Consider the following 25,609-nt stretch of genomic DNA (forward strand, 5'->3'; position numbering starts at 1 on the left):
CACACCCCTCTGGCCGGACTGGGACGTCTCTCTAGCATTAGCTTCAGGCGGCGCCCGCCGAGCAGGGTTCAAGAGGAAACGGCCCTGGTAACCCCAGAGCATGCTAGCAGGCTGAAAAGCAGAAAATGGGTTTCTCCGGGCCCCAAGCCGTTGAACACCCCTTCTCTCGGCTATTGCTTCGGAGGTCTTCTCCCAGGCTGAATCAAAACAAGGTCTATCACAGTCCTCTTGGAACGTCATCTCATCTTCAAGAGCAGACTCAATATCTTGGCTGACCTCTGCACTCGATGCAGATTCAGCATCTTGACTGGACTTGCAACTCGGTCCAGACTCAGCATCTTGGCTGGAACTGGAACTTTGAACAGGAGTTGAGCCGGGACTGGGACCCGGACTGGAATCAGAGTCTTGACTGGCAGGGCCCCTCAAACTGGACTCAGGAGCTTGGCTGGGAGCGCCCCGCGAACTGGACTTTAACTGAGGCTTGGCAGAACACACCCTTAGGGCAGGGATCGGCGGCTCGATCTGAAGCGCCACTCGAACTGGCCTTCGGAGCTTGATTGGAGGTACCCTGCAGCCTGGAAGCGGAGGTGCCACCTGAACCACCCTGTGGACTGGCATCGGAGGCTTGGTTAGAAGCCCCCCTCGAACTGGACTCAGTGGCTTGACTGGACGGGTCACTAAAACAAGAACCGGAGACTTGACCCGAAGCGCCACTTGCACAGGAATCTGAGGCTCCATCGAAGGCTTCCCTCGGACTGGACTCGTGGACTGTAATGGGCGTGCCATTTGAAGGAGGACTGGAGGCTCGACCCGAAGCGCCACTTGCACAGGACTCTGAGGCTCCATCGAAAGCTTCCCTCGGACTGGACTCGGAGACTTCAAAGGGCGTGCCATCTGAAGGAGGACTGGAGGCTCGACCTGGAGCGCCACTTGCACAGGAATCTGAGGCTCCATCGAAAGCCTCCCTCGGACTGGACTCGGAGCCTTAAGTGGCATCGTTACTTGGACTTGAATTGGAGGTTCAGTATGAAGCATCCCCTGGACTGGACTCAGTGGCTTAGGAGGCCGCGCTACTGGAACTGGGGTCAGGGGTTTGGTCCGACGCCTCACTTGGCCCGTCCTCAGAGACCTGGTCAGGACCGTCCCTCGGAACGAACTCAGAGGCTTAACTGGCGGCTTCACTCGAGCAGGATTTGAAGACTCCACTTGAAACTCTCCTTGGACTGGACTCAGCGCCGGTGGACTGGAATCCCGAATAGGAACTAACCCGCTATGGTACCGCAGGCTGCTCTGCTGAGGAGACCAGAGCGGAGGAATTCCCCGGCGTCTTCTTTCGGCCTCAGCTTCAGGAGTATCCCGCAGAGCTGGGTCCTCCAGAAGTCTGAGGCGGTACTCACAGAGCGAGATAGCAGGATTCATGTCAGAAACTGGGCTATGGCGGACCAGACGCCACCAGAGACGCTTTCTTTCAGCTGCTGCTTCAGGAGTAGCCTTCAGGGCTGGATCAGACAAAAGTTTATCTCGGTACTCCTGCAGTGTCATAAAAGGCCCCAAAAAAGAAACTGGGCTAACATAAGGATCAGAGTCAAAATCAGAAACTACACCCGGATTGTCCACAGGGAACGAAGCTGTGGACAGGTAGCCAACCTGGACGGCTGATCTTGCCGGACTCATGGCCTTTGCATTCTGTCGCGGCGCCCACGCTGGCCGCGCTCTCGAGGTCCTTTGCATACCTTCAGGCATCTTCCCCGGGAGCGCGGGGTTTGTGAGTCCTTAAGGCAGAATCACCCTCCAGGTAGAGAGGAGATAGGACTGGACCGGAACTCCGGACTGGAGTACTACACCGGAACACTCGGAACTGGAACGCACCGGACGGGTGCGCACTGGAGTGGGGCCCGCTGGACTGGACACCCTGGAGTGGCCCCACTGGACTGGAACATACCGGAGAGAAACCCGCTGGACCGGAATACACTGGAACAGAACCCGCGGAGCTGGAACACCCTGGACCTAGTCTTCACCTACACTTGGCTGTCTTCCCCCTCGGGTTGAGCCCTCAGGTTCTGACAGCCAGTAGGGCTTACAGGAACACCCGGAACTGGAGCTTGCAAGCAGGAACAGCCGGAATGAAGATCCAGGAGAGCCCCCTGGCCCCTAGGCGATGGCAAGGCAGACGGGCCGGGAATGTCCGGGTTCTGGCGGTAGGCTGGTTCAAAGCAATGGTAACAGAAGGGCTGAACACCCACAAAGCAAGAACCACAGAAGGGCAGAAACCCCACAGGACAATAAAACACAGAAGGGCTGGAAACCCACAGAACCATAAACACAGAGGGGCAAAAACCCCACAGAACAAACTCAGGAGACCTGTAAAGCTATACACCAGCTAACAACAAAGCAGTGCCCAAGCTAACAAGTCAAACACCAGGAACATATACAGAGCAAACTCAGAAGACTTGTAAAGCTGTACATCAGCTAACAACAAAGCTGTGCCCAAGCTAACAAGTCAAACACCAGGAACATATACAGAGCAAACTCAGAAGACTTGTAAAGCTGTACATCAGCTAACAACAAAGCTGTGCCCAAGCTAACAAGTCAAACACTAAGAACAAACACAGAGAACTAGCAGAGCTAAGCACAGGCAACAAACCAGACGGAGCCTAAGCTAGCTAGTCTAACACTAGGAACAAACACAGAACAAACTCAGAAGACTTAGTAAAGCTGCACATCAGCTAACAATAAAGCTGTGCCCAAACTAACAAGTCATACCCTGGAAACATACACAGAGCAAACACAGAAGACTTAGAAAGCTGTACCTCAGCTAACAATAAAGCTGTGCCCAAACTAACAAGTCATACCCTGGAAACATACACAGAGCAAACACGGAAGACTTAGTAAGCTATACACCAGCAAACAACAAAGCTGTGCCCAAGCTAACAAGTCATACCCTGGAAACATACACAGAGCAAACACAGAAGGGCTGGAAACCCACAGGTGATAAACACAGAAGGGCTGAAAACCCACAGAAGGGTAGGAGACCCACAGGGCAAATAACAAGGAAAGCAAATGGTGCTAACCGCACACTAACCTCGGGACCTAAAGCACTGCGGAGCGAATGGCAATGCAAAGGCCAGGAGTGTAGTCTTCAGATGACTAATAAAGCCCAACACCAGAGCCACAGGTGCAGCAATCACCTTGCAACCAAACAGAGGCTTGACACTCAGAGCAGGCATCCCATAGAAAGTGATAGCGGAAGCCATCTTGGATCCTGGCAGAGACGAAGAGGCGGCAGCCATCTTGGAAGAGGCAAAGCCCACACAGGTGAGGTTCAGTAGTGCAATCAGCACACAGAGCCAGAGAGAAACTAAGGCAAAGACAAACACAGAGACAAGCAAAAGCCAGCACAGCCACTGACTCCCAGAAACAGGGTAAGTAGGCGGGTGGTCACGGCCACAGACGTGACATCATCCCTACTACCTCCTGTGGGAGGGTATTCCAGGTATCCAGCCCATCTCTCCATAAAAATAATTCCTGACATTATTCTTAAGTCAACCCCCCAGAACCTCAATTTACATCCTCTAGTTCTAGTTCCCCATCTCTAGAAAATAATTTGTTTGAATATTAATAGTTTTCAAATAAAGTCTGTATCATATTGCCCCTATTCCTCCTTTCCTCTTGGGAATACATACTCAGGTAATCAATTCTCTTCTCATATGTCTTATGGCGCAAACACCATACCTTCTTTTTTCACTTTACTCTGAACAGCTTCATCTTTTTATGTCCTTAGCAAGATACAGCTTCCAAAACATGAACACAATATTCCAGATTGGGCCTCACCAATGACTTGCACCAGGGCATTAACACCTCCTTTCTTCTGCTGGTTATATCTCTTTCTATGCAGTCTAGCATTCTTTTGGATGTGACCACTACCTTGTCACATTGTTTCACAACCTTGAGCTCCTCAGACACTATCACTCCAAGGTCCCTCTTCTAAAATGTGTTTATCAGTCTCTCACCTCCCTATCTCATACATCTTCTTTGGATTTCTGCATGCTAAGTTCATCTCTCTGTACTTCATTCATTGCTTTGTGAGTCGATCTGAGTTAGGTTGCTGACTGTGGTTCCACGCGATTCCGTTCTCCTGAAGACGCCGCTAGGCGAAACATGTGAGCACATGTAGAGAAGTTGAAGAGGCAATGTGAACATTTCATCAGCATTTTAAAGCACTTTGCACTTTCACCTGAGCAGAAGAAAAATATTTAAAAAGAGGATATATCACTTATGGAGTGAGCTGATGCTACAGCTGTAGCATATTTATCGGTTTATTGTTTTTGTGTTTTTAGACTCCTGATGTAGGCCTATCCGGCCAAAACACAATGTTGTGTCGAGTCAATTTTTATGTGCAATTGTTTTATTATCATTTGTTTGGAAATTAATAAATGCTGGTTATTTTAATTTCGGTTTGGTTCCAATCTTTGGATAGCCTGGCTTTTATATTCCCACCTTTTTTGTTTTTGTCTTATGCCTCGTGGGATCTATTGAGTTCTCCACTTTTGTGGATTCTCTCTAGCATATTCTACTCGGACAGCACCCAGCACTCCCCAGCTAAGTACCAGCTTATTGAACTTTTTTAGAACATTGATTTCAATCATTATTAATAGAGGTAGGTAGGGAGGGCATGCAGTGCTATGATGTGGGTAAAAGTGTCAACAGCTCAGCTGTAGCTCAGCTCTTGCACTTAGTTCTGAGCACTGTCTAATCATTTAGCTATATTAGCTATTTTGCTGATGTATAGTAGAATGGTATTGTGATTTGTTAATATATCACATGAGGTTTCTGCTCTTTATTAGATTAAATTTGAACTGCCAGACCTTAGACCATTCTTCTAATTCTTGGAGATCTCAAGTTTTCTACTCCTTCCAGTATGTCCATTCTATTGGTAATCTTTGTGTCATTCACAAAAGAAAACCAAACTTTTCCTTCTAACCCTTCAGCAATGTTGCCCACAAATATATAATACTGATCCCTGAGGCACTCCACAACTCATCTTACATTTCCCAGAGCAGATTCCATTTATCACCCTCTGTCAGTCAACCAGTTTTCAATCCAGTTCAGCCCACTCAACTTATTCATGAGCCTTTGTGAGGAACCACATCAAAGACTTTGCTGAAATCCAAGTAGATTATATCTAGTGCATGCACTCTATCCAGTTCTCTGGTCACTCAGAGGCATATTTTCAAAGCACTTAGCCTTCCAAAGTTCCATAGGTTTCTTTGAAAATGAGCCCCTCAGTCTAAGAAATCAATCAGATTTGTTTGGCAGGAATTTCCTTTGGAAAAACCATGTTGCCTCTGATCTTGCAACCCGTTTGATTCTAGAAAGTTCACTATTCAGTCCTTCAGCCATGTTTCCATTATTTTCCCAACAACCCATGTGAGGCTTACCAGCTTGTAGTTTCCCACTTCTTCCGTGTCTCAGCTTTTGTAAGAGGGGCCACATCCGCTCATCTCCAATCCTGCGAAACCTCTCCCTTCTCTAAGTATCTATTAAATAAATCCCTAAGAGGTCCAGCTAGGATTTCTCAGAGCTCCCTCAGTATTCTGGAATATATCATATCTAGCCCCATAACTCTGTTCACTTTCAGTTTTTCAAACTTGTTCATAAACACTTTCTTCTCTGAATGGTGCAATATCCACTCCAATCTCATATACACCCTTGGCAGTCAATCATGGCCTTCTCCAGGATTTTCCTCCATGACACAGTACAGAAATAATTGTTTAGCATGACTGGTTTTTCCTCATCATTCTCCACATAGCAGTTCTCAGCATCTTTCAGTCTTACAATTCCAATTCTAGCCTTCCTCCTTTCACCAATATATCTGAAAAAGGTCTTGCCCCCTGTCTTTATGTCTCTAGCCATTTTAATTCCACCTGTGTTTTTGCTAGCCATATTTCCCTCTGCTTCTTATTTTATCCGGTAATCTTTTCTGTGATCCTCTTGTTGCATTCTTCTGTATTTCTTGAAATCCGCCTCTTTTGCCTTTTATTTTTTCATCCACTTGTTTGGAAAACCATATTTTATTTCCTGTTTCTCTTGTTTTTCTTTACTTTCCTTATATAAAAATATGTTGCCATATTTATAGCTGCTTTCAGCTTGGACCGCTGTCAGCTTCTTCTTCAGGTACTCCTCCATTCTACTAAAGTCAGCACGTCTGAAATCCAGTACTTTGAGTTTTGTGTGTCTGCACTCCATTTTAGCTCTTATATCAAACCATACTGTGTGATCACTATTGCCTATATGAGCACCCACCCAGATGTTATAAACACTTTATCCATTCATAAGCACTGGATCCAGCATCACCCCTTCCTTCATGGGCTCCATCACCATTTCTCTAAGCAAAGTACTCTGGAAGGCATCCACAATCTCTCTGCTTCTTTCCGTTTCTGCTGATAGGACGTTCCAATCCACATCAGTAAAACCTAATACCATTGTCAGATCTCTGTCATACTTGGCTAACACATTTTTAGTGTTAGATAATTAGTAGGGATGTGCACTCTTTAGTGTGCACTTGGTTTGTTAGAGTGTCTGATAAATTTAGTGTGGGTTAAAGTGACTTATCGTGTGTAAGTCCTGTTTGCCTAGGTGAACACCAAGTGGGTTATTTTAAGTATATCTGTAATGTTTAAAGGAAAGTCAGGGCTGGGGCCAGTTGCACTGGGAAGCCAACTGGAACAGTAATTTACTTGCTCATCACTCTCCTCTCATACAATGTCAGCCCAGGCCAAAAATTTCTGAACCAAAAGGTTTACTGAAACTTGGATTCTTCAATGCTTGCTAGCAACTATATATAAGGAGAAGTAAAAAGGAAAAAAAATAGATGAATTACTTAAAGTTTCTTAGAAACACTCTGGGCTTTAGGAGGTTCCTGGTGAAAATCTATTAGCAGACTTACTCCGTCTCTCTTCCAGAGGGAAGCTGCTCTGTAACTCTATTTCCCTGATGGGGAACTCAGCTACAGGGCTTTTTTTCTCCTTGCAGATTTTTAGGGGGACTCCTCTGTCCCCTCTTGGTCCTTCAGGATTGTTCTTTCAATATCTCATTCCTTTTCACCTTGGCAGAATGTGGTGGTGGATGGTTCCCCTTTCCAGCTTTCACCTGTGACCAGTGCAGAATCGGTATAGTTTCTGTTACTGTTTTCCATGCCTTCTCTCTCCAGGTGTAGTGGCTGTGCAAGCCAAAGTCTCTCTTCCTTTGGTGATAAGGGTGCAATGGCCATAGCAGCAAGGATCCAAAGACAAGAAACTCTCCTGGGCTTGGTATTATATTACTCTGGTTTTCCTTCCAAAGGGAGACACCTTTCAAGGCAAAAGGGCTATCCCTTGTTTCAGATTAGAGAAAGGCAAGAAAAGGTCAAATTACATTATCATGGCAGAGCTCGTAGAGGTCTCTCCGGTTCCCTAAGGGAGCAAAATCTGTACATATGCATTAACATACAAAAAAAGGTCTAACTTATGTTTAAAAAATTGTTAATAAAACAAATATGTGAAAAACTGAAAAGTCAGAAAATCAGGGAATGAAATGAATTTATTTTTCAGTGCATATCTCTAATAATTATCTGCTCAAAGAAGTTTGAACGTACAGTAATAGTATAACAAACACTGAAATTAAGTACAGATCAAGGATGATAAAAATTTCCACTGAGCTCACAGAAATATTTTTCTGGAATATGTCACCAAAGCCAGATAAGCCTATGGTGCTATCTGAAGACAGGTTTTAATTTTGCTAATAACATCACTGATGGTGCTTGTAATTGTGTTTCTAAATCTTCCAGAATAGTCTGGGAGTGTGCTGCTAAGAAAGGAGATGAAGAAGGAAAGGAACGGTCCCTTCTAAGGATTCATACACCGTGGCCTCTATTATGCATTGGCTAAGGTACAGGCATTTTACTTGTTCTTAACCGATGAATTGAGACTAACTGAGATAATCCAGTGTGACAAGCTGGCCCATTTCTTACAGTGATATACTGCTATATTCCAGGGAATTGGAAAATTAAAATGCAATCAAATTAAGTTACACATAGATAAAATCATTCAATAAGTTGATCAGTGAATCCCTTTCTACAGCTGCAAGTTTCAAGATAAGGAACTAGAAGAGCCTCATTCCCTTTGGATGCATAAAATATTTCTAGCTCATGAAGATCATTGATGTATTGTAAAGCCAAAGCAGTTACTCAAAGAGAAGGTCTGGTTCTAAAGAAGGATTCATCAAAGAGAGCTTTGCCTCAGTCCTGTTATTTGTGTTAAGCTGAAGTACCTGCAAATTTTGCAGCAATGCTGCATTTCTCTCATGTGACATCAAGGCAACAAAGAACAGAATGGATGACATCTCTATCGGACATTATCTCCTTGTTGCAATGGATGACTATGAAAGCTTTCTAGAAATGGAATTTCTCACTATCACTTTTTAAAATGAGATTGATACCCAAGTTAGATAAATATTTTCTTTCTACGTTATTCCAGATGACAAATTAGATAACACCCACTCCCTCTCCAAATGTGCTGAGCGCTTGGGTTTCAAATATCAAAAATGTACCTTGTATTGAATTCAGGCTAATGGAAAAGTTGAACATTTCATAAAAACACTAAAGAAAACATTGCAGATTGTCACTGGAACTGGATATGGTATTCAGCAAATGTGCCATTTCTGCAACAAATGCAAACTACACTTCATAACTCCACTGGTGCCAGTGTGGGGCCTGCTCCTTTTGGCCAACCCATACAAACAAAACTGCTTTGCTTTGCAATATGCTGTCATGATGACTCAAAAGCCCTGATAAGGTACACATCGCTTTGCTGTTGAACACAAAATAAAGAGTTATATGAACCACTCTAGGCATGCTAAAACTCTTATCTCTTAAGATGAGGGTAATGCTTTACTGAGGGATTTGATGCCACAGAGTAAACTGTCCATCTATAACTACATCAATCCTTATAAAATTACTACAATAAATATCACTATAATTACAGCTCAGAAAAGTGGCCATACAATTAAACGAATGGTGGATATTTTAGAAGCTTTATTCTTGTTTTGGATGTCTGAAAGCTAGCACTTAGCTAGGATTTGGACATCCTACTGCATGGATGTCCAAATCCCAATTAAATAAAGTCAGGCTATGGATGCCTAACATTGCAGTAGGTCCATATAGCAAGGGTTTGTGGTCTGGGCATGTTTTGGGTGGTACTAGTGTGGAGCCACAATAGGGACATCCATCTCTGATCACAGAAGGGGAAGGGTCATAATTTAGACCTGGTAATTGGCATGTGCAGTATATAGAAAGGTGCTCTGATTGAGCATCTATCCACTGGAGGCATTCAGGTACGAAACCACCTTAATCCCCCAGTGGTTTATGTCCCCCTTCCTCTCCCCTGCATATGAAACTGGCAAGGGATACCAAGTTCTATGACAGCTTCAGGCACTATGGATATTCTTAACAGAGCAACATGTAGATCTGAGGAGTGGCCTAATGGTGGGATTTGAACCTGGATCTCTTGATTCTGAGCCCACTGCTAGGCTATCCCTCTGCTCTGTACAAATGTCTGTATGGCAGTTTTAAAAGATGGACAATCCTATGCTGCCACATAGATGTCCATATCACTTGTTTTCTACATTCGCAGTTTGGACATTAGAGTTTGTAAAATGGATGTTCATGCTGGACATTTGCAGTACATGAATGTCCACCTCACATGGCTATATTCTGTTCTAAAATATATGCAAGATGGATATCAATTTGTGACATACTGGCTTTGACATCCATATTCTGAGTTGGATGTCTTTCTAAAATCCTACTCCACATCTCTCATTTAAGAGTGCTGCATGGACCTCACCCCATAATGCAGAGCTCTCACCTAAGAGAACCTGAAGATATCTAGGTTACAGCCCCATGGTCCTGCCTCCTATAGAACTGTTTTCACTTTCACCTCCATTGACACATCCAAAACCAAGACAACTTGAGCTCAGCCCATCCTTTTTCAAATGAGGGATTTGAACCAAACTGACTACTGAAGCTAGAGGTCAGTAGTGGAAGCCTTGATAGAACAGTGACTTCTGCTTCAATTTCAGTACTAACATTTCAGCTATACAGTGGCGTATTTTCATTTGTTGGTTGGTTCCTGCTTACATCAATCTGTTGTTTAAAGAAAAGGATGAAGATAATGTCCTTGAGATACATATTCTGCTAGTCCTGACCAAGATTTGTTTGTTTTTCCCATTAGTTTTTGTTTTGCATGCTCCACCCTATTTTTTGGGAATAATACCAAGAGTCAGAAGTTATTTGGTTCTCTGGTAGCAAACTCAAAAAAATCAAGGCTGGAACAATTAGTGTAGTCCTTGTGCAAAGAAGGTAATGATACTGGGCTAAAAATAAAAAGGGATGGGGATGGGGAAGGCAAGAGCTGGGGGTTGGGCAGGGAGGAAAGAGTGGGGTTGGGAGATCAAGGGACAGGATGGGCACTAAAAGTCAGGTGGAAAGGTTGGGGCCAATCTGGGGAGGGGGTGGGGTAGGGGAGGAGACAAGCCAGAGTGACAACAATTTAAAATATACGTGCCCCAGAGGCAACCAGATTCTTCCCCCCCCCCCCCCACCTTTGATATGGTCTCATTCAAGGATGTCTTAAGTGAGTAGTCTAGGAAGCCTTGCTTGTTGCAGTACAAGGGCGGTAACCCAAAGAGCCCACAAAGGTATTCTGGGGGGACATTTAAAAAGGTTGTTTCAAGAAAAGTGCCCTCTAGAGTGAAAACACCTGCACAGGTTTGAAATAGTAGCCCCCCTAAAACGGAGGGGGAATGCCCAAGCTACATGCGACAAATTCCCCTGGCTTGGACAGTTGGGGAATGGGGATGACAAGCAGCAGGGGACCGGGTAAACTTGTATGGCAACTTGGGCCAGAAAAAGGATGCAAGGGCCAACAATCTTATACAGCGGTGCCTATTTGTCACAACCGTGCATTACAGTTTTTAAAGTTGTTTGGAGTTGAAATGTTTGGTCTTGAAATTGCCCCCACACTGCAAGCAATGTGGCTTGGGGTTACCCTAAGTTTAGCAAGTTACTAGGTGGAGTCTGCAAACAAGCCTATCCAAATGACCTGTCCTAACTCTCAAACCTAATTCCACACCACTAGTATCACCCATACTCCAATCCTTTCCCCACATCTATTACTAATGTCCTACTCTATGTAATTATGTCATCTCTGTGATACTTTGTTCCATACTTTGTATTATCTCTGCGATACTCTGTACCATACTTTGTAAGCCACACTGAACCTATCGAGCGGGAAAGAGCGGGGTATAAATGCCACAAATAAATAAATAAATAAATTAGCTCATAGTTGGGATATTCAATTGTAACTAAATAAGCAATGTATCTGTAACCATGCTGCGGCCTTTTTGATAAACTTTCCTTTTTGGAAAAAATGTTTGGACATGGTCATTGGAACAGGAAACGAAGCTGGAAGATGAAGAATGGGAGGAGGGGCAAGGAAAATGGGGAGGGAGGGGCAACTTGTCAGCTGCTCAGTTTGAGCAGGAAGCAGTTATCTTCTTGACTGTGAGCTCAGTTTTACATATCAATATTATCTGTTTGATTCACTCACACGTCTCAGTTTTGATTTCTGTTGCACACTGCAGCTCATTCTCCTCTTGTTTAATTATGTATAAAAGAGATATCTGCTACAAAAGAGCAAACAGCATTACTGCTTTAAAGTTGAGATCTACAAATTGTGGCCCACTGCACTGCAAATCCCTAGGATGAAACTTGTCTTTTGAAAGACTCTGTCAAAGGGATTCAACCCATCTCCCCTAAGGAACAGCCAGTCTCATGAATACATTCATGAAGCCAGCTGTACTAATGCCATTGTAGCTCTGAGGTTTTGCATTTTAGATGCATAAATACGCAAAGGAGTATTTCAGAGCAGCATAAGTAGTTCTGTACTGACATGTGGCTCATCTACACACACACTGGCCTCTAAGTATTTATTCTGCCTTTGTAAATCCCAGATGATCTGATTGCCTTAAAGCCCTTACAGAGTTAGGCTGACAACCAAATATCAGTAAGACTGTAAAGTGTGATCTGTATACATAATAAGGTTTGATTGGGCAGCACTGAGCAAATCACATATCAACGTGCATTTGGTTATCATTTTTCTAATTCTAGTACTAATTTGGATGAATAAATAATCATGCAGTTGAATTCCTCCAATTCATTGTAATCATTTTTTATTATGTCTTCATTTTGGTGTGTCATGGGGTTCATACTGGATGACCCTGTTCCTACTTCCTTTCCGACAAAGGCATGCAAGAAATGTAACAGCAACCTGTTCCTGCTTTCCTGTGTGGGGCCTGAAACAAGTCCTCTGTTTCCTGATCATATGTGTTGGTAGGAAGAGCTCTGGAAAGCTACTTCCTGAACACACTCTCCCTAACTACCCTTCCTCTGACAGCACAGGGGGGAATGATATATATGGTATATATTACAAGGGAAGGTGATCCAGACCACATTTCCTTACAGAGCACAAGTTAAGTTATAGTGCAGCTTGCCTCAGCTGACTAGGTCACACAAAGGTATAAAGTCACGATAAGAAGTAACTTGTCCATAGTTTGTGTCAATTAATTGCTGGTTTATCGAAAGTGCCACAGCCGTGAGATAATGATATATCTTCTTGCTAGAATAGCTAGCAGTGTCTTGTAGTCAAGAAAAGTTGTCTATGTCACGTGACTTTATACAGGCAGTTACTTTTCCAGGTTCACTGTTGATTAGCACAAGGGCAGTCTGCCAAACTGAAGCAGGAAGCTGAATATCCCTCCTTGCCTTGCTTCCTATTGGTATCCTTTTGAGGTGCGCATGCTGTTGTCACTGGACTCTTGGCATTTCTTCCCTCAGTTCCTTCACTTTCTGTGGTAATCATATGCAATGAAGATATGCATGGCCAACATTTAAACAGGCTGCAGATCAATTAGCGGTCTTAAGTTTATCTGATTTTTATCAAAGAAGACAGAACTGTGGGTCGATTGTCAGAGCCTGTGTCAAGTTGACCTTTTCAGAGACGTCTACATTGCTAGTCCCACGGGTAACTTGTTGTCCCTTGTCAGTCTCTGAATGGCAGAAGTCTGTTCTGCTCAAACACAAAGTATACACAGATGTCTATATTACATTCTTATAGGTGTGACAGCGACTGCATGTTGTATCTATAAACTGTCCTTTAAACAGTGACACTTCCTCGATGATAAGCTAATTTATGCAACTAAATCTCTTTTGTGCAGAAATGAAAGCTAATTGAGTCATTACAAAGTAATTCAGGAAGGAATACCTTGGATAAATTGGCTTACTTTATAAATCCTCCTCAAGTGGTTTTCATGCATTCTAAATGGTGGTGGTGAAGTTTCTTGCCTCACAATACCCATCTTACACAAAGGTGAAAATATAGGATGAAAGCATGCACTCTAGAAAACACTTGTAAGCAAATATTCAAAGAGAAGACAAGGAAGTTTAATTACCTGAGGTGCTACTAACACTGTCTTGTCTCATTTTCTTGAACTCTTCTTTATTTCCAGGAGCTTTCTCATCCTCCTCTGAAAACAAAGAATCCCAAGTTAATGCTGAAAAGATCATTTAAAGGCAAGAACAGCAGCACACATGGCAGATGAGTGAGCAATTACATGTTTCCAAGACAGTCAGCTTACTAAGTACTAGTTTTTCAAACTTTTAGCTAATGAGCACACCGATGCTTGTGGCACAGACAACAGTACAATTTAGGGATAATTTTCGAAGCTATTTCTGTGCACAACCCATTATTAGTCTTCACCATGTTTTTATGCTTCATGTTTCTTTTGAAGATCTCAGTATTGACTGTGGAGAGTTTTTGTAATAGATGTTTTTTTTTTTTTGCAATATATGCTGCTTTGTTGGCTAATTTGATGCTTTGTTTTGTTAACCTTAAGTCATCAACTTTCAGTGGTATGTTATCTTTTATTCTCTACTAGCCGTTAAGCCCGTTAAAACGGGCGAGATTTCCAGCTACCCTCCTCGCCGCCGCTCCCTCCCTCCTCCGTGCCGGGCCCCCTGCACTGACCTGACAGTGCCTCTCACCTCCATGTGAAAGCGCTGCAGGCAGCAGCAGATCTCTCTCCACACGGAGGTGAGAGGCGCTGTCAGGTCAGTGCAGGGGGCCCGATACGGAGGAGGGCGGCAGCAGCGGCGGGGATGGGGGGGGGAGGGTGGAGGTTGGTGCGCGAGATGTTCATTTCCAGGCAGCAGCGTCCGACGGTGACTCCGACTCCGTTTCCCTCTCTGTTCCGCCCTCTGATTTCATCACGTCTTGACGCGAGGGCGGGACAGAGAGGGAAGTCTCTACTGCGCATTTGCAGGTGAGTCGGTCACTTGCCGTTTATATGTTTGATTATTTCTCTTACTCATACTTAGATATATGTGTCTCTGGTGCAGATGCTCAAAACTGGTGGTATACTGAACAGCACCGGAGAAATAGCGCTGGAACAGCACAGAACAACAACTCCCTAATGCTCAATGCTAATGAGTTGCAAATATAGGTGTGCTCACAGCGTTGAGCATTAAGGAGTTCAGTGGGATGATACTGTCTGGCACATGCGCTCAAAAGTTGTGCATTAAGTACAGATCTTAAGGTCCAGTGGACCCCAGACCCCCCAACCCCCAATATCAAAACTCTGGTGGTCCAGTGGGATCCCTGGCCAGGACCCCCACTGAAGACTACCCCCAGTGGCCTAGCATTGGTCCCCCCCAAACCCCTCCTACCTTGAAGAAGGAGGACAGGAGGAGTCCTAGTCTCTCCTCCTGCTGGGCACGTCATCAATGGATGTACTTGGTGGGGGTCTAACTATCATATAACTCCCTGCCATTTTGATGATGCGGCCAGCAGGAGGAGGAACTAGGACTCCTGCCCCCTCCTTTTTCAATGTAGGAGAGGGTTTGGCGGCCCAACAGTAGGCCATCAGGGGTGGTCTTCAGGGAAGTGGGTCCTGGGCAGGGGTCCCACTGGACCACCAAGAATTTGGTATTTGGGGCTGGGGTATCTGCGATCCACCGGATCACAAGTTGGGAGTGACGGTCTGGAGTCCACCTGATCACCAGGGCCTTATGTCTTTGGGGGGTAGTCTGGGGTTCACTGGACCACCAGGGAATTAAGTTTTTGTGGGGGTGGTGGGTCTGAGGTCCACCAGACCAACAGGGACTTGTCTTTAGAGGGTGGAGGGTCTGGGGTCTGAGCTAAAGAGGTCATCCCCTCCCCATGGCTTTATGTATGTAACAGCCTAATTCATTTGTTAACTTATTTTGCTCATTTTTACCATTTTTCACAATATATGTTATATATATGTGTTGTATTATATTGCAGCAATTACTTGACTCCTGAGGCAGGCGCACTACTGCACAAAGTTGATTAACTATTAATAAATATCCTGTGTTGGAACCCCTTTGGTCTACTTCCCTCTTTTTATCTTTTTTTTTTTGTCAGATATGCATGTATTTACAGAATAGTACTTAGGCAGAAGTTTGACTTTACACATTATAGGCTACATTCTATATATCACGCACAAAAAATTGGTGCCGCTTATAGAATATGCCCAACACCTACAATATTTAGTTGTGGCCATTTATGCCAATGGAAACCTGGTGTAAATGCAGATGCCTAAATTAAGCACTGTGAGGAATCCCTGAGGGTCAGGGAAGAAGGGATCTGGGAGAGGAGCAAGATGGGTAGGTTTCATACCCGGGATTCCAACTACAAGTCCCAGGATCCTAGGGGCTGGGAAGCCACGCCCCCATGGAGACATATGTTTCCTAAGAGCCGGAGAAGGGAGGAGGATTACAGTTCTCAAAAACCCCTGCAAAGCCCTGGGGGCAAGCAAAGTGAGCAGCAAGGGAAATACAAGTCCCAGGATCCTGAGGGAGAGGAGGGGGATTGGCTGAGGTGGAATAATCAGGAGGGAGAGGACCAGCTGGGGACCATAAAGGGAGAGGAGCCCATGGAATGGGAGGTGGAGAAAGAGATCGGAGAGGAGATCCAAGCCCAAGATGACTGGGGAAGTGAGCCCATGGAGATTGCTGCTCTAGCTCAGGTACAAGGGAAGAAGTTGAAAGGCTTCATAACAAACCTTCTTCAAGGCTGGGGAAAGCTTGGAGGAAAAGTTAAGCAGCTGTTCCACTCAAAGGGGAGAGAGGTGCCGTGCTGTAAAGCAGTGAATGATTTCAGCTGTGGCTAGAAGTCGGACCCGGCTGGAAGAACAGGTAGTGACTTGAACTGTGTCCAGGAACCTGGCCATGCTGGGGAAGCAGTGAGTGATTTGAACTATGTCCAGAAGTCATGCCATGCTGGGGAGGCAGTGAGTGATTTAAAACTGTGTCCAGGAATCAGGCCATGCTGGGGAAGCAGTGAATGATTTAAACTGTATCCAGAAACCGTGGCCAGCAGGGGGGGGGGGGGGGGGGGGGGAGAAACAAGAGGGGATATGTGCTGTAACCAAGGACTGTGTCTGAAAGAGGAAATGTCTTGGCCTTGCTGATGGAATAAAGTGGTTTTAAGCATATTTTGAGGAGTCTGCTTCTGGGAGTGCTGTGTCCAGGGAAGGGCCCTTCCAGGGTCAGCCAAGTTCATACCTGCAGAAGGCCTGAAGGTGGTGGCCTGCTGACAACACGGAACGGGCATATTCTATAAGAGTGCATGTAAATGTAGGTATGCCCACAATCCGCCCATGGCCACACCCCCTTTTCAGATCCAAATCCTAGAATTTACGCGCATCACTTTATAGAATACACTTAGACACGTGCGCGTGTAAATTCTAATTAATTTCAATTAGTGCCAATAATTGCTTGTTAAGTTCAATTATCAGCGTTGGTTGGTTAGATAACATAATTAAGTTGACTACAAATCCAGAATACAACCAGATTTGCATGTGCAACTCAAGTCGCACTATATGGGGGGTATGTGCATGATTGTAGCCCACTTTATACTGTTTTTTAATCAGAATTTTCAATGTATTTATATGAAATAAACTCAAGAAATCATGAAAATCATAAAATGAAGAAAAAATACATAACACAAATTTTGCCAGAACATAATAATAATAACGAAACCGAACAGCCCACATTACTGAGGAGAGAAAGAAGAACTAGCCTGTTTGATAGAATCTACCCCTATGTGTGCTGGGAGGAGGAACTAGAATTTTAAGAAAACAAATGTGAACCATAAGAAAACTCATCTGGGAGATGATATTGGTCAGTATTACCAAGAGTTATCACAAATGACATTGCAGTAAAAAAATTGAAGTAAACAAACTGTCAAATATATCTTGCAGTTATAGTTATTGCTTTAAAGGAGATAATTTTATAAAGGATTTTTCATCCATACATGCTAGTAAAATGCTTCATAAAATTACCTTGTATGCAATACATGCCTTGCCAAGTAGGGTATATTTATATACAACCCAGATGTAGGCATGTTTGGGCAGAGGGTGGGCAGAATCATGACATACACAATCAGGGTATAAAATGCACATGTATGTGCACACTTCAGTCACAGAAATATTCATCAGCTTTCAGGCTGGTATAAAATGTACACAGCTGCGTTTTAGCTGCTTTTGTGGTGGTATTTTATAAAGATACAGAGGAACTTATCTGCCTTTATAAAACAGGTGCCCTACTTGGCCTCCCAACATAGGCAACCTGTTAAAAAACAACAACACTACCATCAAAATGTCTATTTATTGGTTAATCTCATAACAGTATAATACTTATGTTCTACAAGATGATAGAAATAACTCACAATAAGAATTAAATTCTAAATGAGTCTAATCCTTTCATTAAAAAGGAGATTAAACACTGTCAACTGACTAGAGAGAGAAGTTTTATTAGTTTATGATAAGCAGTCATTTTAAAACAAAGGTATTCAGAGAGATTTATTATTCTGGTGACATGCCCATGCTATGTTAATTGTTATAGATGAGAAAAGTGAAAGCACAGTAATACTTTCAGGTGCAGAGCTCATTATACCTTGGGAGCTACAAGTAGGACTGTACCGAATATTTGTATTTGATTCAATTCAGCCCCCGAATAGTGCCCCAAATACATTATTCGTATTCCGCCAACTAGTGATTTAAATTCGAATACAAACAATATAGGGCTCTACTGTGCTAAATCCTACTGAAATAAACACTTGCCCCCCTGTTTACTAATACAGCGAAACAAAGTACAAAAGGGCCTCCAAGATTGGAACAACGGTACAATCTTTAATAAAATGGATCCGACAAGGGCCGTGTTTCAGTGCAATGTGCACCTGCTTCAGGGGTCAAAAGCCAATGTCCTTAAAAAAGAATGGATGTCTCAAAAATGTCCTTTGTAGACTTTCCACAGCAGATCGTACCAAACGCTTCAAAGCGTAGCAGCTGATTCCAATGAACCGCCAAAGACGTTGGAATCAGCTGCTATACTTTGAAGCATTTGGTATGATCTGCTGTGGAAGGTCTACAAAGGATGTTTTTCAGCCATCTATTCTTTTTTAAGGACTTTGGCTTTTGACCCCTGAAGCAGGCGCACATTGCGCCGAAACACAGCCCGTGTCGGGTCCCTTTTATTAAATATTGTAAAATCGTTCCAGCCTTGGAGGCCCTTTAGTGCTTTGTTTCGCTGTCTGGACTTGTGTAGTTTTGGACCCTTTCTTCTGTTACCCCTGTTTACTAAGCCACACTAGCAGCTGCCACACAGCAATGCCGACACAGCCCATTCAAAGTGAATGGGCTCTGTCGGCATTAGCGCACGGCAGGTCACACAGACATCCCAGCACAGTAGTGAGGCACCCCAGGGGGCATTTCAGTACACTTCACAGGTACATATCTCACCATTACCCCTTTATATTGTACGTGAACCCTCCAAAACCCATCAAAAACTTATTGAACTCATCTGTGCACCACTACAATAGACCTTATACCTGCAGTAGGTTTTTGATAGATTTTGGAGGGCTCACACATTCCACCACGTGTGTACCAGTTAGAGTGGGATATGGGTTGGGTCCTCTTCTCTACAGTCCACTGCACCAACCAGTAGGCTAATCCAGGGACCTTTTTGCTGCTCTAAAAGGACTGGCTATAATAGCTGAAGCTGTAATAGAGGCTGGTATGTAGTATTTCTTTCACATTTTGGGGGCGGGTGGGAGGGGTCAGTGACCACTGGGGGAATAAAGGGGGGGTTATGCCTTAATCTCTCCAGTGGTCATTTAGGCACCTTCTGGTCACTTAGTCGTCACTGAAACAGTTCTAGTGAAAAACATCTTAATTTTGGCCTTGGAAGTTTTCATTTTGTTCCACTATTGCAGAAAAAGTTTATCTTTTGGTGCCTCCTATATCCTGCCCAAAACACCCCCCAACACGCCCCCTTGAAATCTGGATGAATTGTGCAAACTCAGATAAAACCACACAATAAGGGGCATTTTCGATATGACGTCTAAGTCCAATTTTGGACATTTTTCACAAAACGTTCAAAATCCAAATAGGAAAGAAGGTCATTTCCAAAAAAGAAAAATGTCTATCTCTTTTTTCGAAAATACTGTTTTGTACAAGGCTTTGTGATTTGGACATTTTGTTCTCTGGTCCATTTTCAAAAAAACCCCCAAAAATGAATAAGTGTAAAACATAGAGATTCATGCCATTGGGATATTTTAGTAGACTGGTCCTCCAGATATCCCAGGAGAGTAATGAGGCACCCTAGAGGACACTTCTGTGCACTTCCTAAAAATGTTCCCAGGTATATATCACACTTTTGATCCATCTTGTCCACTGAGCTCTCCAACACCCAGCCATAATCCACTGACATCCACTACAATAACCCTTATGGGTGAAGAGGGCACCTATATGTGGGTACAATAGGGTTTTGGTGACCTTAGGAGGGGTCACAGTTTCCACCACAAGTGTGACAGGTAGAAGGAGATAGAGACCTGGGTCCCCCACTGTGTACTGCCCTGACCACTACACTACCCCAGGGACCTACGCTAATAGAGCAAACTTTAACATCTGAAGCTGTCATTGAAGCAGGTAAGTCATATTTTATTCACATTTTGGGGGGGGGGGTGGGAGGGGGTCAGTGACCACTGGGGGGTATTGGGGGTCACCCCTGATTCCAGTGGTCATCTAGTCAATTAGGGCACCTTTTGTGCCTTATTCGTTCTGAAAATCTAGATCAAAATGTCTTGATTTTAGTCCTGGATGCTTTTGTTTAGTGCCATTATGCCTGTAAAACATCCAGGCATTAGGCACACCCTAATCTCACCTTAGAAACTCTCCTGACATGCCCCCTTGTGATTTGAATGCACTTCTGATGGACTTCGTAGAAAAACATCTAAAAATAGGTTTCTAAAATATATTTATTTATTTATTTATGGAGACCCTCACTGTTTTGACAGTGGGGGTAATAACATTGGCTGATGCCGAAGGAAGTAAGGGATGGAAAAGAAAGGGGAGGGGGAAGGGTTGTGAGAAGTGCAGGGTAAAGTTAGGCAGGATAGCAACAAGGGGAAGAAAGGGGATTGGTTGGTAAAAGGCAATGGGATTGGTGGAAATAGAGAAGGGATAAGATTGGATAAAGGGTTTGGGCGGTTAAAAAAGAGAGGAAAAAGTATTAGGTGGGTGGGTAGGTGAGGGTGAGGTTGGATAGGAGGAAGTTTGGCTGAAATTGGTTTGGGGGAGAAAGAATTGGTACCTGCTAGTCGGGGGCGCGTTGTGTCCTTGCAGTTTTCTGATGCGGAACGGCTGGCGAGTGCACTTCCGGTTTCGCGTTTTTGAGACGGAGTGAAAGCGAATGGAATCGGGAGGAAGAAATTGTGGAAGCCTGAGGTACATTTGTGTGGGTCTGGGAAGGGGTGAGGGGTGACGGTCAGGTGGCGTGATAGCTGACGAAGTGGAGCGGGCTGACGAAGTGGAGCGATGATCGTGAGGGTGGGGTTTTCAGTAGCGTGAAGCGGATGGGGACGGGCTCGAGGGGCAGTGAGGGTGTTTTGTAGGTTCGTTAGTGTGCAGGGCTGAAGGGTAGTGGGGAGACGTTAATGAATATTGTCATGGGGCCTGAGAGGTGAAATGGTGGAAGGTGGCATTTCGGCAGTGCAGGAGAGGCCAGGTGGTTTGCAGATGAGAGAGGTGATGTTACAGTTATTGAAGATGCTGGCAAGGATCCATTACTACTACTACTACTGCTACTACTTAACATTTCTAAAGCGCTACTAGGGTTACGCAGTGTGGTACAGTGCAACAAAGAAGGACTGTCCCTGCTCAAAGGAGCTTACAATTTAATAGACAACATGTGCAGTCAGCTTACAATCTAAGGGACAACATGTGCAGACAGTCAAATTGGGGCAGTTCAGATTTTTTTTGGATAGAGGTGAAATGGTTAGGTGCCAAAGGTGACATTGAAGAGGTGAGCTTTGAGCAAGGATTTGAAGATGGGCAGGGAGGGGGCTTGGCGTGTGGGCTCAGGAAGTTTGTTTCAAGCTTAGGGAGAGGTAAGGCAGAAAGGGCGGAGCCAAAGAAGGGAGGTTTGGGAGGGTGCAAGGGAGAGGAGGAGTCGTGCTAATGGGGTGAGTGGTGGAGGTTTAAGGAAGAGATTGAGGAATAAGAAATTGTTGTGTAATGTGTGTTATGTGGTAAAGAGATTGGATAGTAACATAGTAGATGATGGCAGAAAAAGACCTGCACGGTCCATCCAGTCTGCCCAACAAGATAACTCATATTTGCTGCTTTTTTGTGATTTGTACCGGTGCTCTTCAGGGCACAGACCGTATAAGTCTGCCCAGCACTATCCTCTCCTCTCCTCCCCACCACCAGCCCTGCCTCCCAACCACCGGCTCTGGCACAGACCGTACAAGTCTGTCCAGCACTATCCCCACCTCCCAACCACCAGTCCCGCTTCCCACCACCGGCTCTGGCACAGCATAGATAGTGAAAAGAAGCAGAGGAGGGAGTGACAGGCGACCCGATGCAGGTTTGGGAGTCATCGGACTCATGATAGTCATCTGGGTCAAAGTCATATTCTTCTGAGGAAGAGTTATGGGGACTGGGGTAATGGGTGTGTGGAATACTCAGATGGGGAGTGAATGCGGGTTCAAGAATGGGTCATACATTATTCACTATTGCACCTTTGGATTGTGGTAAAGTGGCGACAGAGAATTTTACGGGGTGCATATATAGATTTATTTGTCCTGCTGGTGCAGGATTAGGATGGTAAGGCAGGGAAGGATGGGGGGAAGAAGGAGGAAAGGGAGAGTTCCTCAGACGATTTTGAATTGGTTGCTGAGTTTTCATGTATTTGCCAGTGTTTTAGGGCAAGGAAACCAGGTCTTTTCCGAGATTGTTCAGCTATTGGGATTTAATCTAAGAGCATACAAAATGTATGGGGGTTAGTGTGGCAAGTGACAAATCAGACAATTATCCCCTTTCGTCGGGAGACTATGCTGGATGTCCTGGATATGGTAGGGGTACAAGGGCAAGCATCGGGGGAGTTGGGGGGTTGCGAGTGGGTAATTTTGGCCCAGCAGGAGGAATTTGAAGGCAATTTGATTTTGACACATGTTTGCCTATGTTTGCTCGATTTCCTGTAATTACTTGAAGCATTGGCTACATATTTTACATTGGGTAGTGGAACAAGTGTGTGGTTTGGATACTATTGTTATTACTTGAATGATTTGGTATTTGGGGGTTTGTAGAATTTGGGTCAGTATGCTGATTTGATGTCAGCATTTAGTATAGTGGCTAAGGAGGGGATAAAAGTGAGGGAACAGTTACTACTTTAGTGTTCGGGGGAATGGAGTGAGACTTTGTGAATGGAGTGGCATCTGGCCAGGCAATAGATTATTGCTTTATGAGAAGAGATTGATAGGATTTGCAGTAAGCGGAAAGCGACCTTGAGGGAGATTCAATCTTTGCTGGGTCAATTCAATTTTACAATGAGGGTGATTCCATTGGGAGGAGTATTTTCAAGAAGGTTAGCATTGTTGTCAGTCGGTTTGAGGAGGGCGTATTTTAGACTGTGTTTAACGCAGGCAGTGCAGGCGCATTTGCAGATCTGGAGGCAATTTTGGCAGTGTTTAATGGAATGTGTATATGGCAGCAGGTAGTGGTTCCAATGTGAACCGGGAATTGTTTGCTGACGCCTCAGGGGAGATAGGATTGGGGATCTATTTGGGAGATGAAGGGTGTGCGGAGGTTTGGCCGCAAGGGTGTAAGGAGAGTGGTTGGTGTGCGAATATGGCTCTGTTGGAATTATTTCTGATAAGGATTGTCTTGTGTTTATGGGGGAATAGATGGTATAATAGGTGGATTGCTTTTTATTCGGATAATATGTTAGTGGAATGGGCGATCAATAAGAAATATGTGCGTTGTCCTTTGTTAGTTGAGCTGTGAGGTTAATAGTGTTCAACTGTACAACTGTATGTTATTGGCTAGACATGTGCCTGGGGTGTGGAATGACATTGTGGATGCTTCTCTTGTATACAGTTATATCGTTTAGAGGCTGGGCTCCATTAGCCGATTGGGAATCTACGAGGATGTCGGAAGATTTGTGGTACAAGTTTAGCACTTGTGAAACGTTGTTGATGAGGGCGTTAGCTACGGATACTTAATGACAATACTTCACCACTCCACTCTATTCTGATAATTATCTCTCTTTAACTTTGTTCAGATCTTTTCGTTTTCTTCATCCATGATCTGGTTGTTACACCAACTATATATCTTTCTCTGGGACTGGCGATGACATATCAGGTTTTGTAGGCCACATTGAGCCTGCAATCAGGTGGGAAAATGTGGGATACAAATGCAATAAATAAATAAATACTTGGAAGGCTTAGGAGTTGGCTGGAGTCGCTGTTTAACCTTCTTGAAAGAAAAGAATAGGGAATTGGTTTTTCCGATTGTGGAGGAGAGAGTGATCTGATATATTGCTTTTGTGGTTCATAAAAAATGGTCGTTTGGGATGGTTTCCCAGACAATGGCCGCGATAGCATTTGTTTTTAAATTGGTGGGTTGGACAGATCCAGCTGTGACATGCTTGATAAGCAAGTTATTTTGTGGGTATTCAAGAGCAGCGGTGAAACCACGGATTAAGAGGGTGAGGCGGCCTCTGTTCTATGTACAGGTGGTGCAGTTGTGTAAGGTGTGACCGAGGATTTGTTTTGCGAAAGATGGTAGTGCTCAAGTGGCATTTGTGGTGGCTTTCTTTGCAGCTTGCAGAGTGGGGGGAATCGGTTGTTTCATCTAACCAGACAGGAGATGAGGAAGGTTTGCAGTGAAGGGATGTCATTTTAGGAAAGAGAGTGTTGCATTTATATTTACGCAAGTCAAGAATGGATCAAGGAGGGAAGGGCACGTGGATTATTTTAAGGGTATCTGAGTGTTTGGAATTCTGTCCGGTTCAATGTGCAATTGATTATAATGTGGTAAGGCCAGTGGGTAGGGAGGTTTGGTTGGTTCACAGAAACGGGATGCCATTGACTCGTTATCAGTTTGTAGCAGTGTTTCAGAAAGGTTTGGGGTATATGGGTTGGAGCCTAAAGAATATGGAACACATTCGTTTAGAATTGGAGCAGTTTCAAATGCAGTGCAGGAGGATGGTTCGGTGGCTGTAATTCAACGTTTGGGGAGATGGCGTGCTAATAGATATAAAGGGTATATTTGTGAGGGGAACTTGAATACTGCATGTTAATTGTTATAGTTTCTTTTGCAGATGCATTGCCACCGGACATATGTGTGTGGAGTGGTGGACATTCATATGTGTTTGGCACATAAGCATGCTCAGGAATCAAAGTGGGATCCAAATTGGGATTGGTGGAATATGGTATTTGAATCCGCTGGTTGAGCATACGAGACATTGACTTGGAAGCTGATGTTACCAGCATTACTGCAAGCTTGTAGATTTTCATCACCAGTTTTGATTTGTATTCATTTGGGTGTAATGATTTATGTAATGTAAAGGGTGTTGATGTAACTCGTTTAATGAAAACAGAATTGTTAGCTGTGATGTGTCATTTCCTGAGGCACTCATGGTATGGTCACAGGTAATTTCAAGAAGAGTTTGGAGGGGGGCAAATAATACAAAGAGCATTGAACGTTTGCGGCGTTGGGTGAATGGGGAAGTGTCAAAATTCATGGGAAGAATGGGGGGTTTGGTGTTAGTGCATGAGCGGGTTATATAGAAGGGATGGAGTGCATCTTTTGGAGATTGGGCTTGATATAATATTGAGTACAATCCAAGATCTGTTGGAGGATTGTTTAAAAACAGGATCTGGCGGCAGCTTCGCTTATGGGGAGCGGTGACAAGATATAATCTGTCACCGCTTGTGGCCTGTTTGAGGGGAATAAAGAGGCACCAGAGGCGGTTAAGTGAACAGTTGTTAACGATATGGAATGGAAAGAACTCGGGGGCGGAACCGCCACGAGTAAGATGTGGCTTGACAGAACCGTAAGTCACATGGGTAGAAGGGGGTAAGGTGGGGAACGTCAGAGCCAGTTTCGTTACCGAATGGCTTATCAATCTTGAACCGCTGTGGGAAGTTGTAAT

At 44.3% G+C, this 25,609-nt stretch overlaps 1 protein-coding gene across 1 annotated transcript in view; it reads right to left on the minus strand.

Annotated features, from left to right (window-relative positions):
* The window catches only part of SKAP2 (src kinase associated phosphoprotein 2), a 479,896-nt gene that overhangs the window by 113,410 nt on the left and 340,877 nt on the right, over window positions 1–25,609 (minus strand). The window contains exon 10 of the mRNA XM_030202306.1: window positions 13,543–13,617. Within this exon, the coding sequence (XP_030058166.1) occupies window positions 13,543–13,617 (75 nt within the window). The remainder of the gene's footprint in view (window positions 1–13,542; window positions 13,618–25,609) is intronic.

Source organism: Microcaecilia unicolor, chromosome 1 (genome assembly GCF_901765095.1).
Source record: "Microcaecilia unicolor chromosome 1, aMicUni1.1, whole genome shotgun sequence".
In the NCBI taxonomy this organism is placed as follows: Eukaryota; Metazoa; Chordata; class Amphibia; order Gymnophiona; family Siphonopidae; genus Microcaecilia; species Microcaecilia unicolor.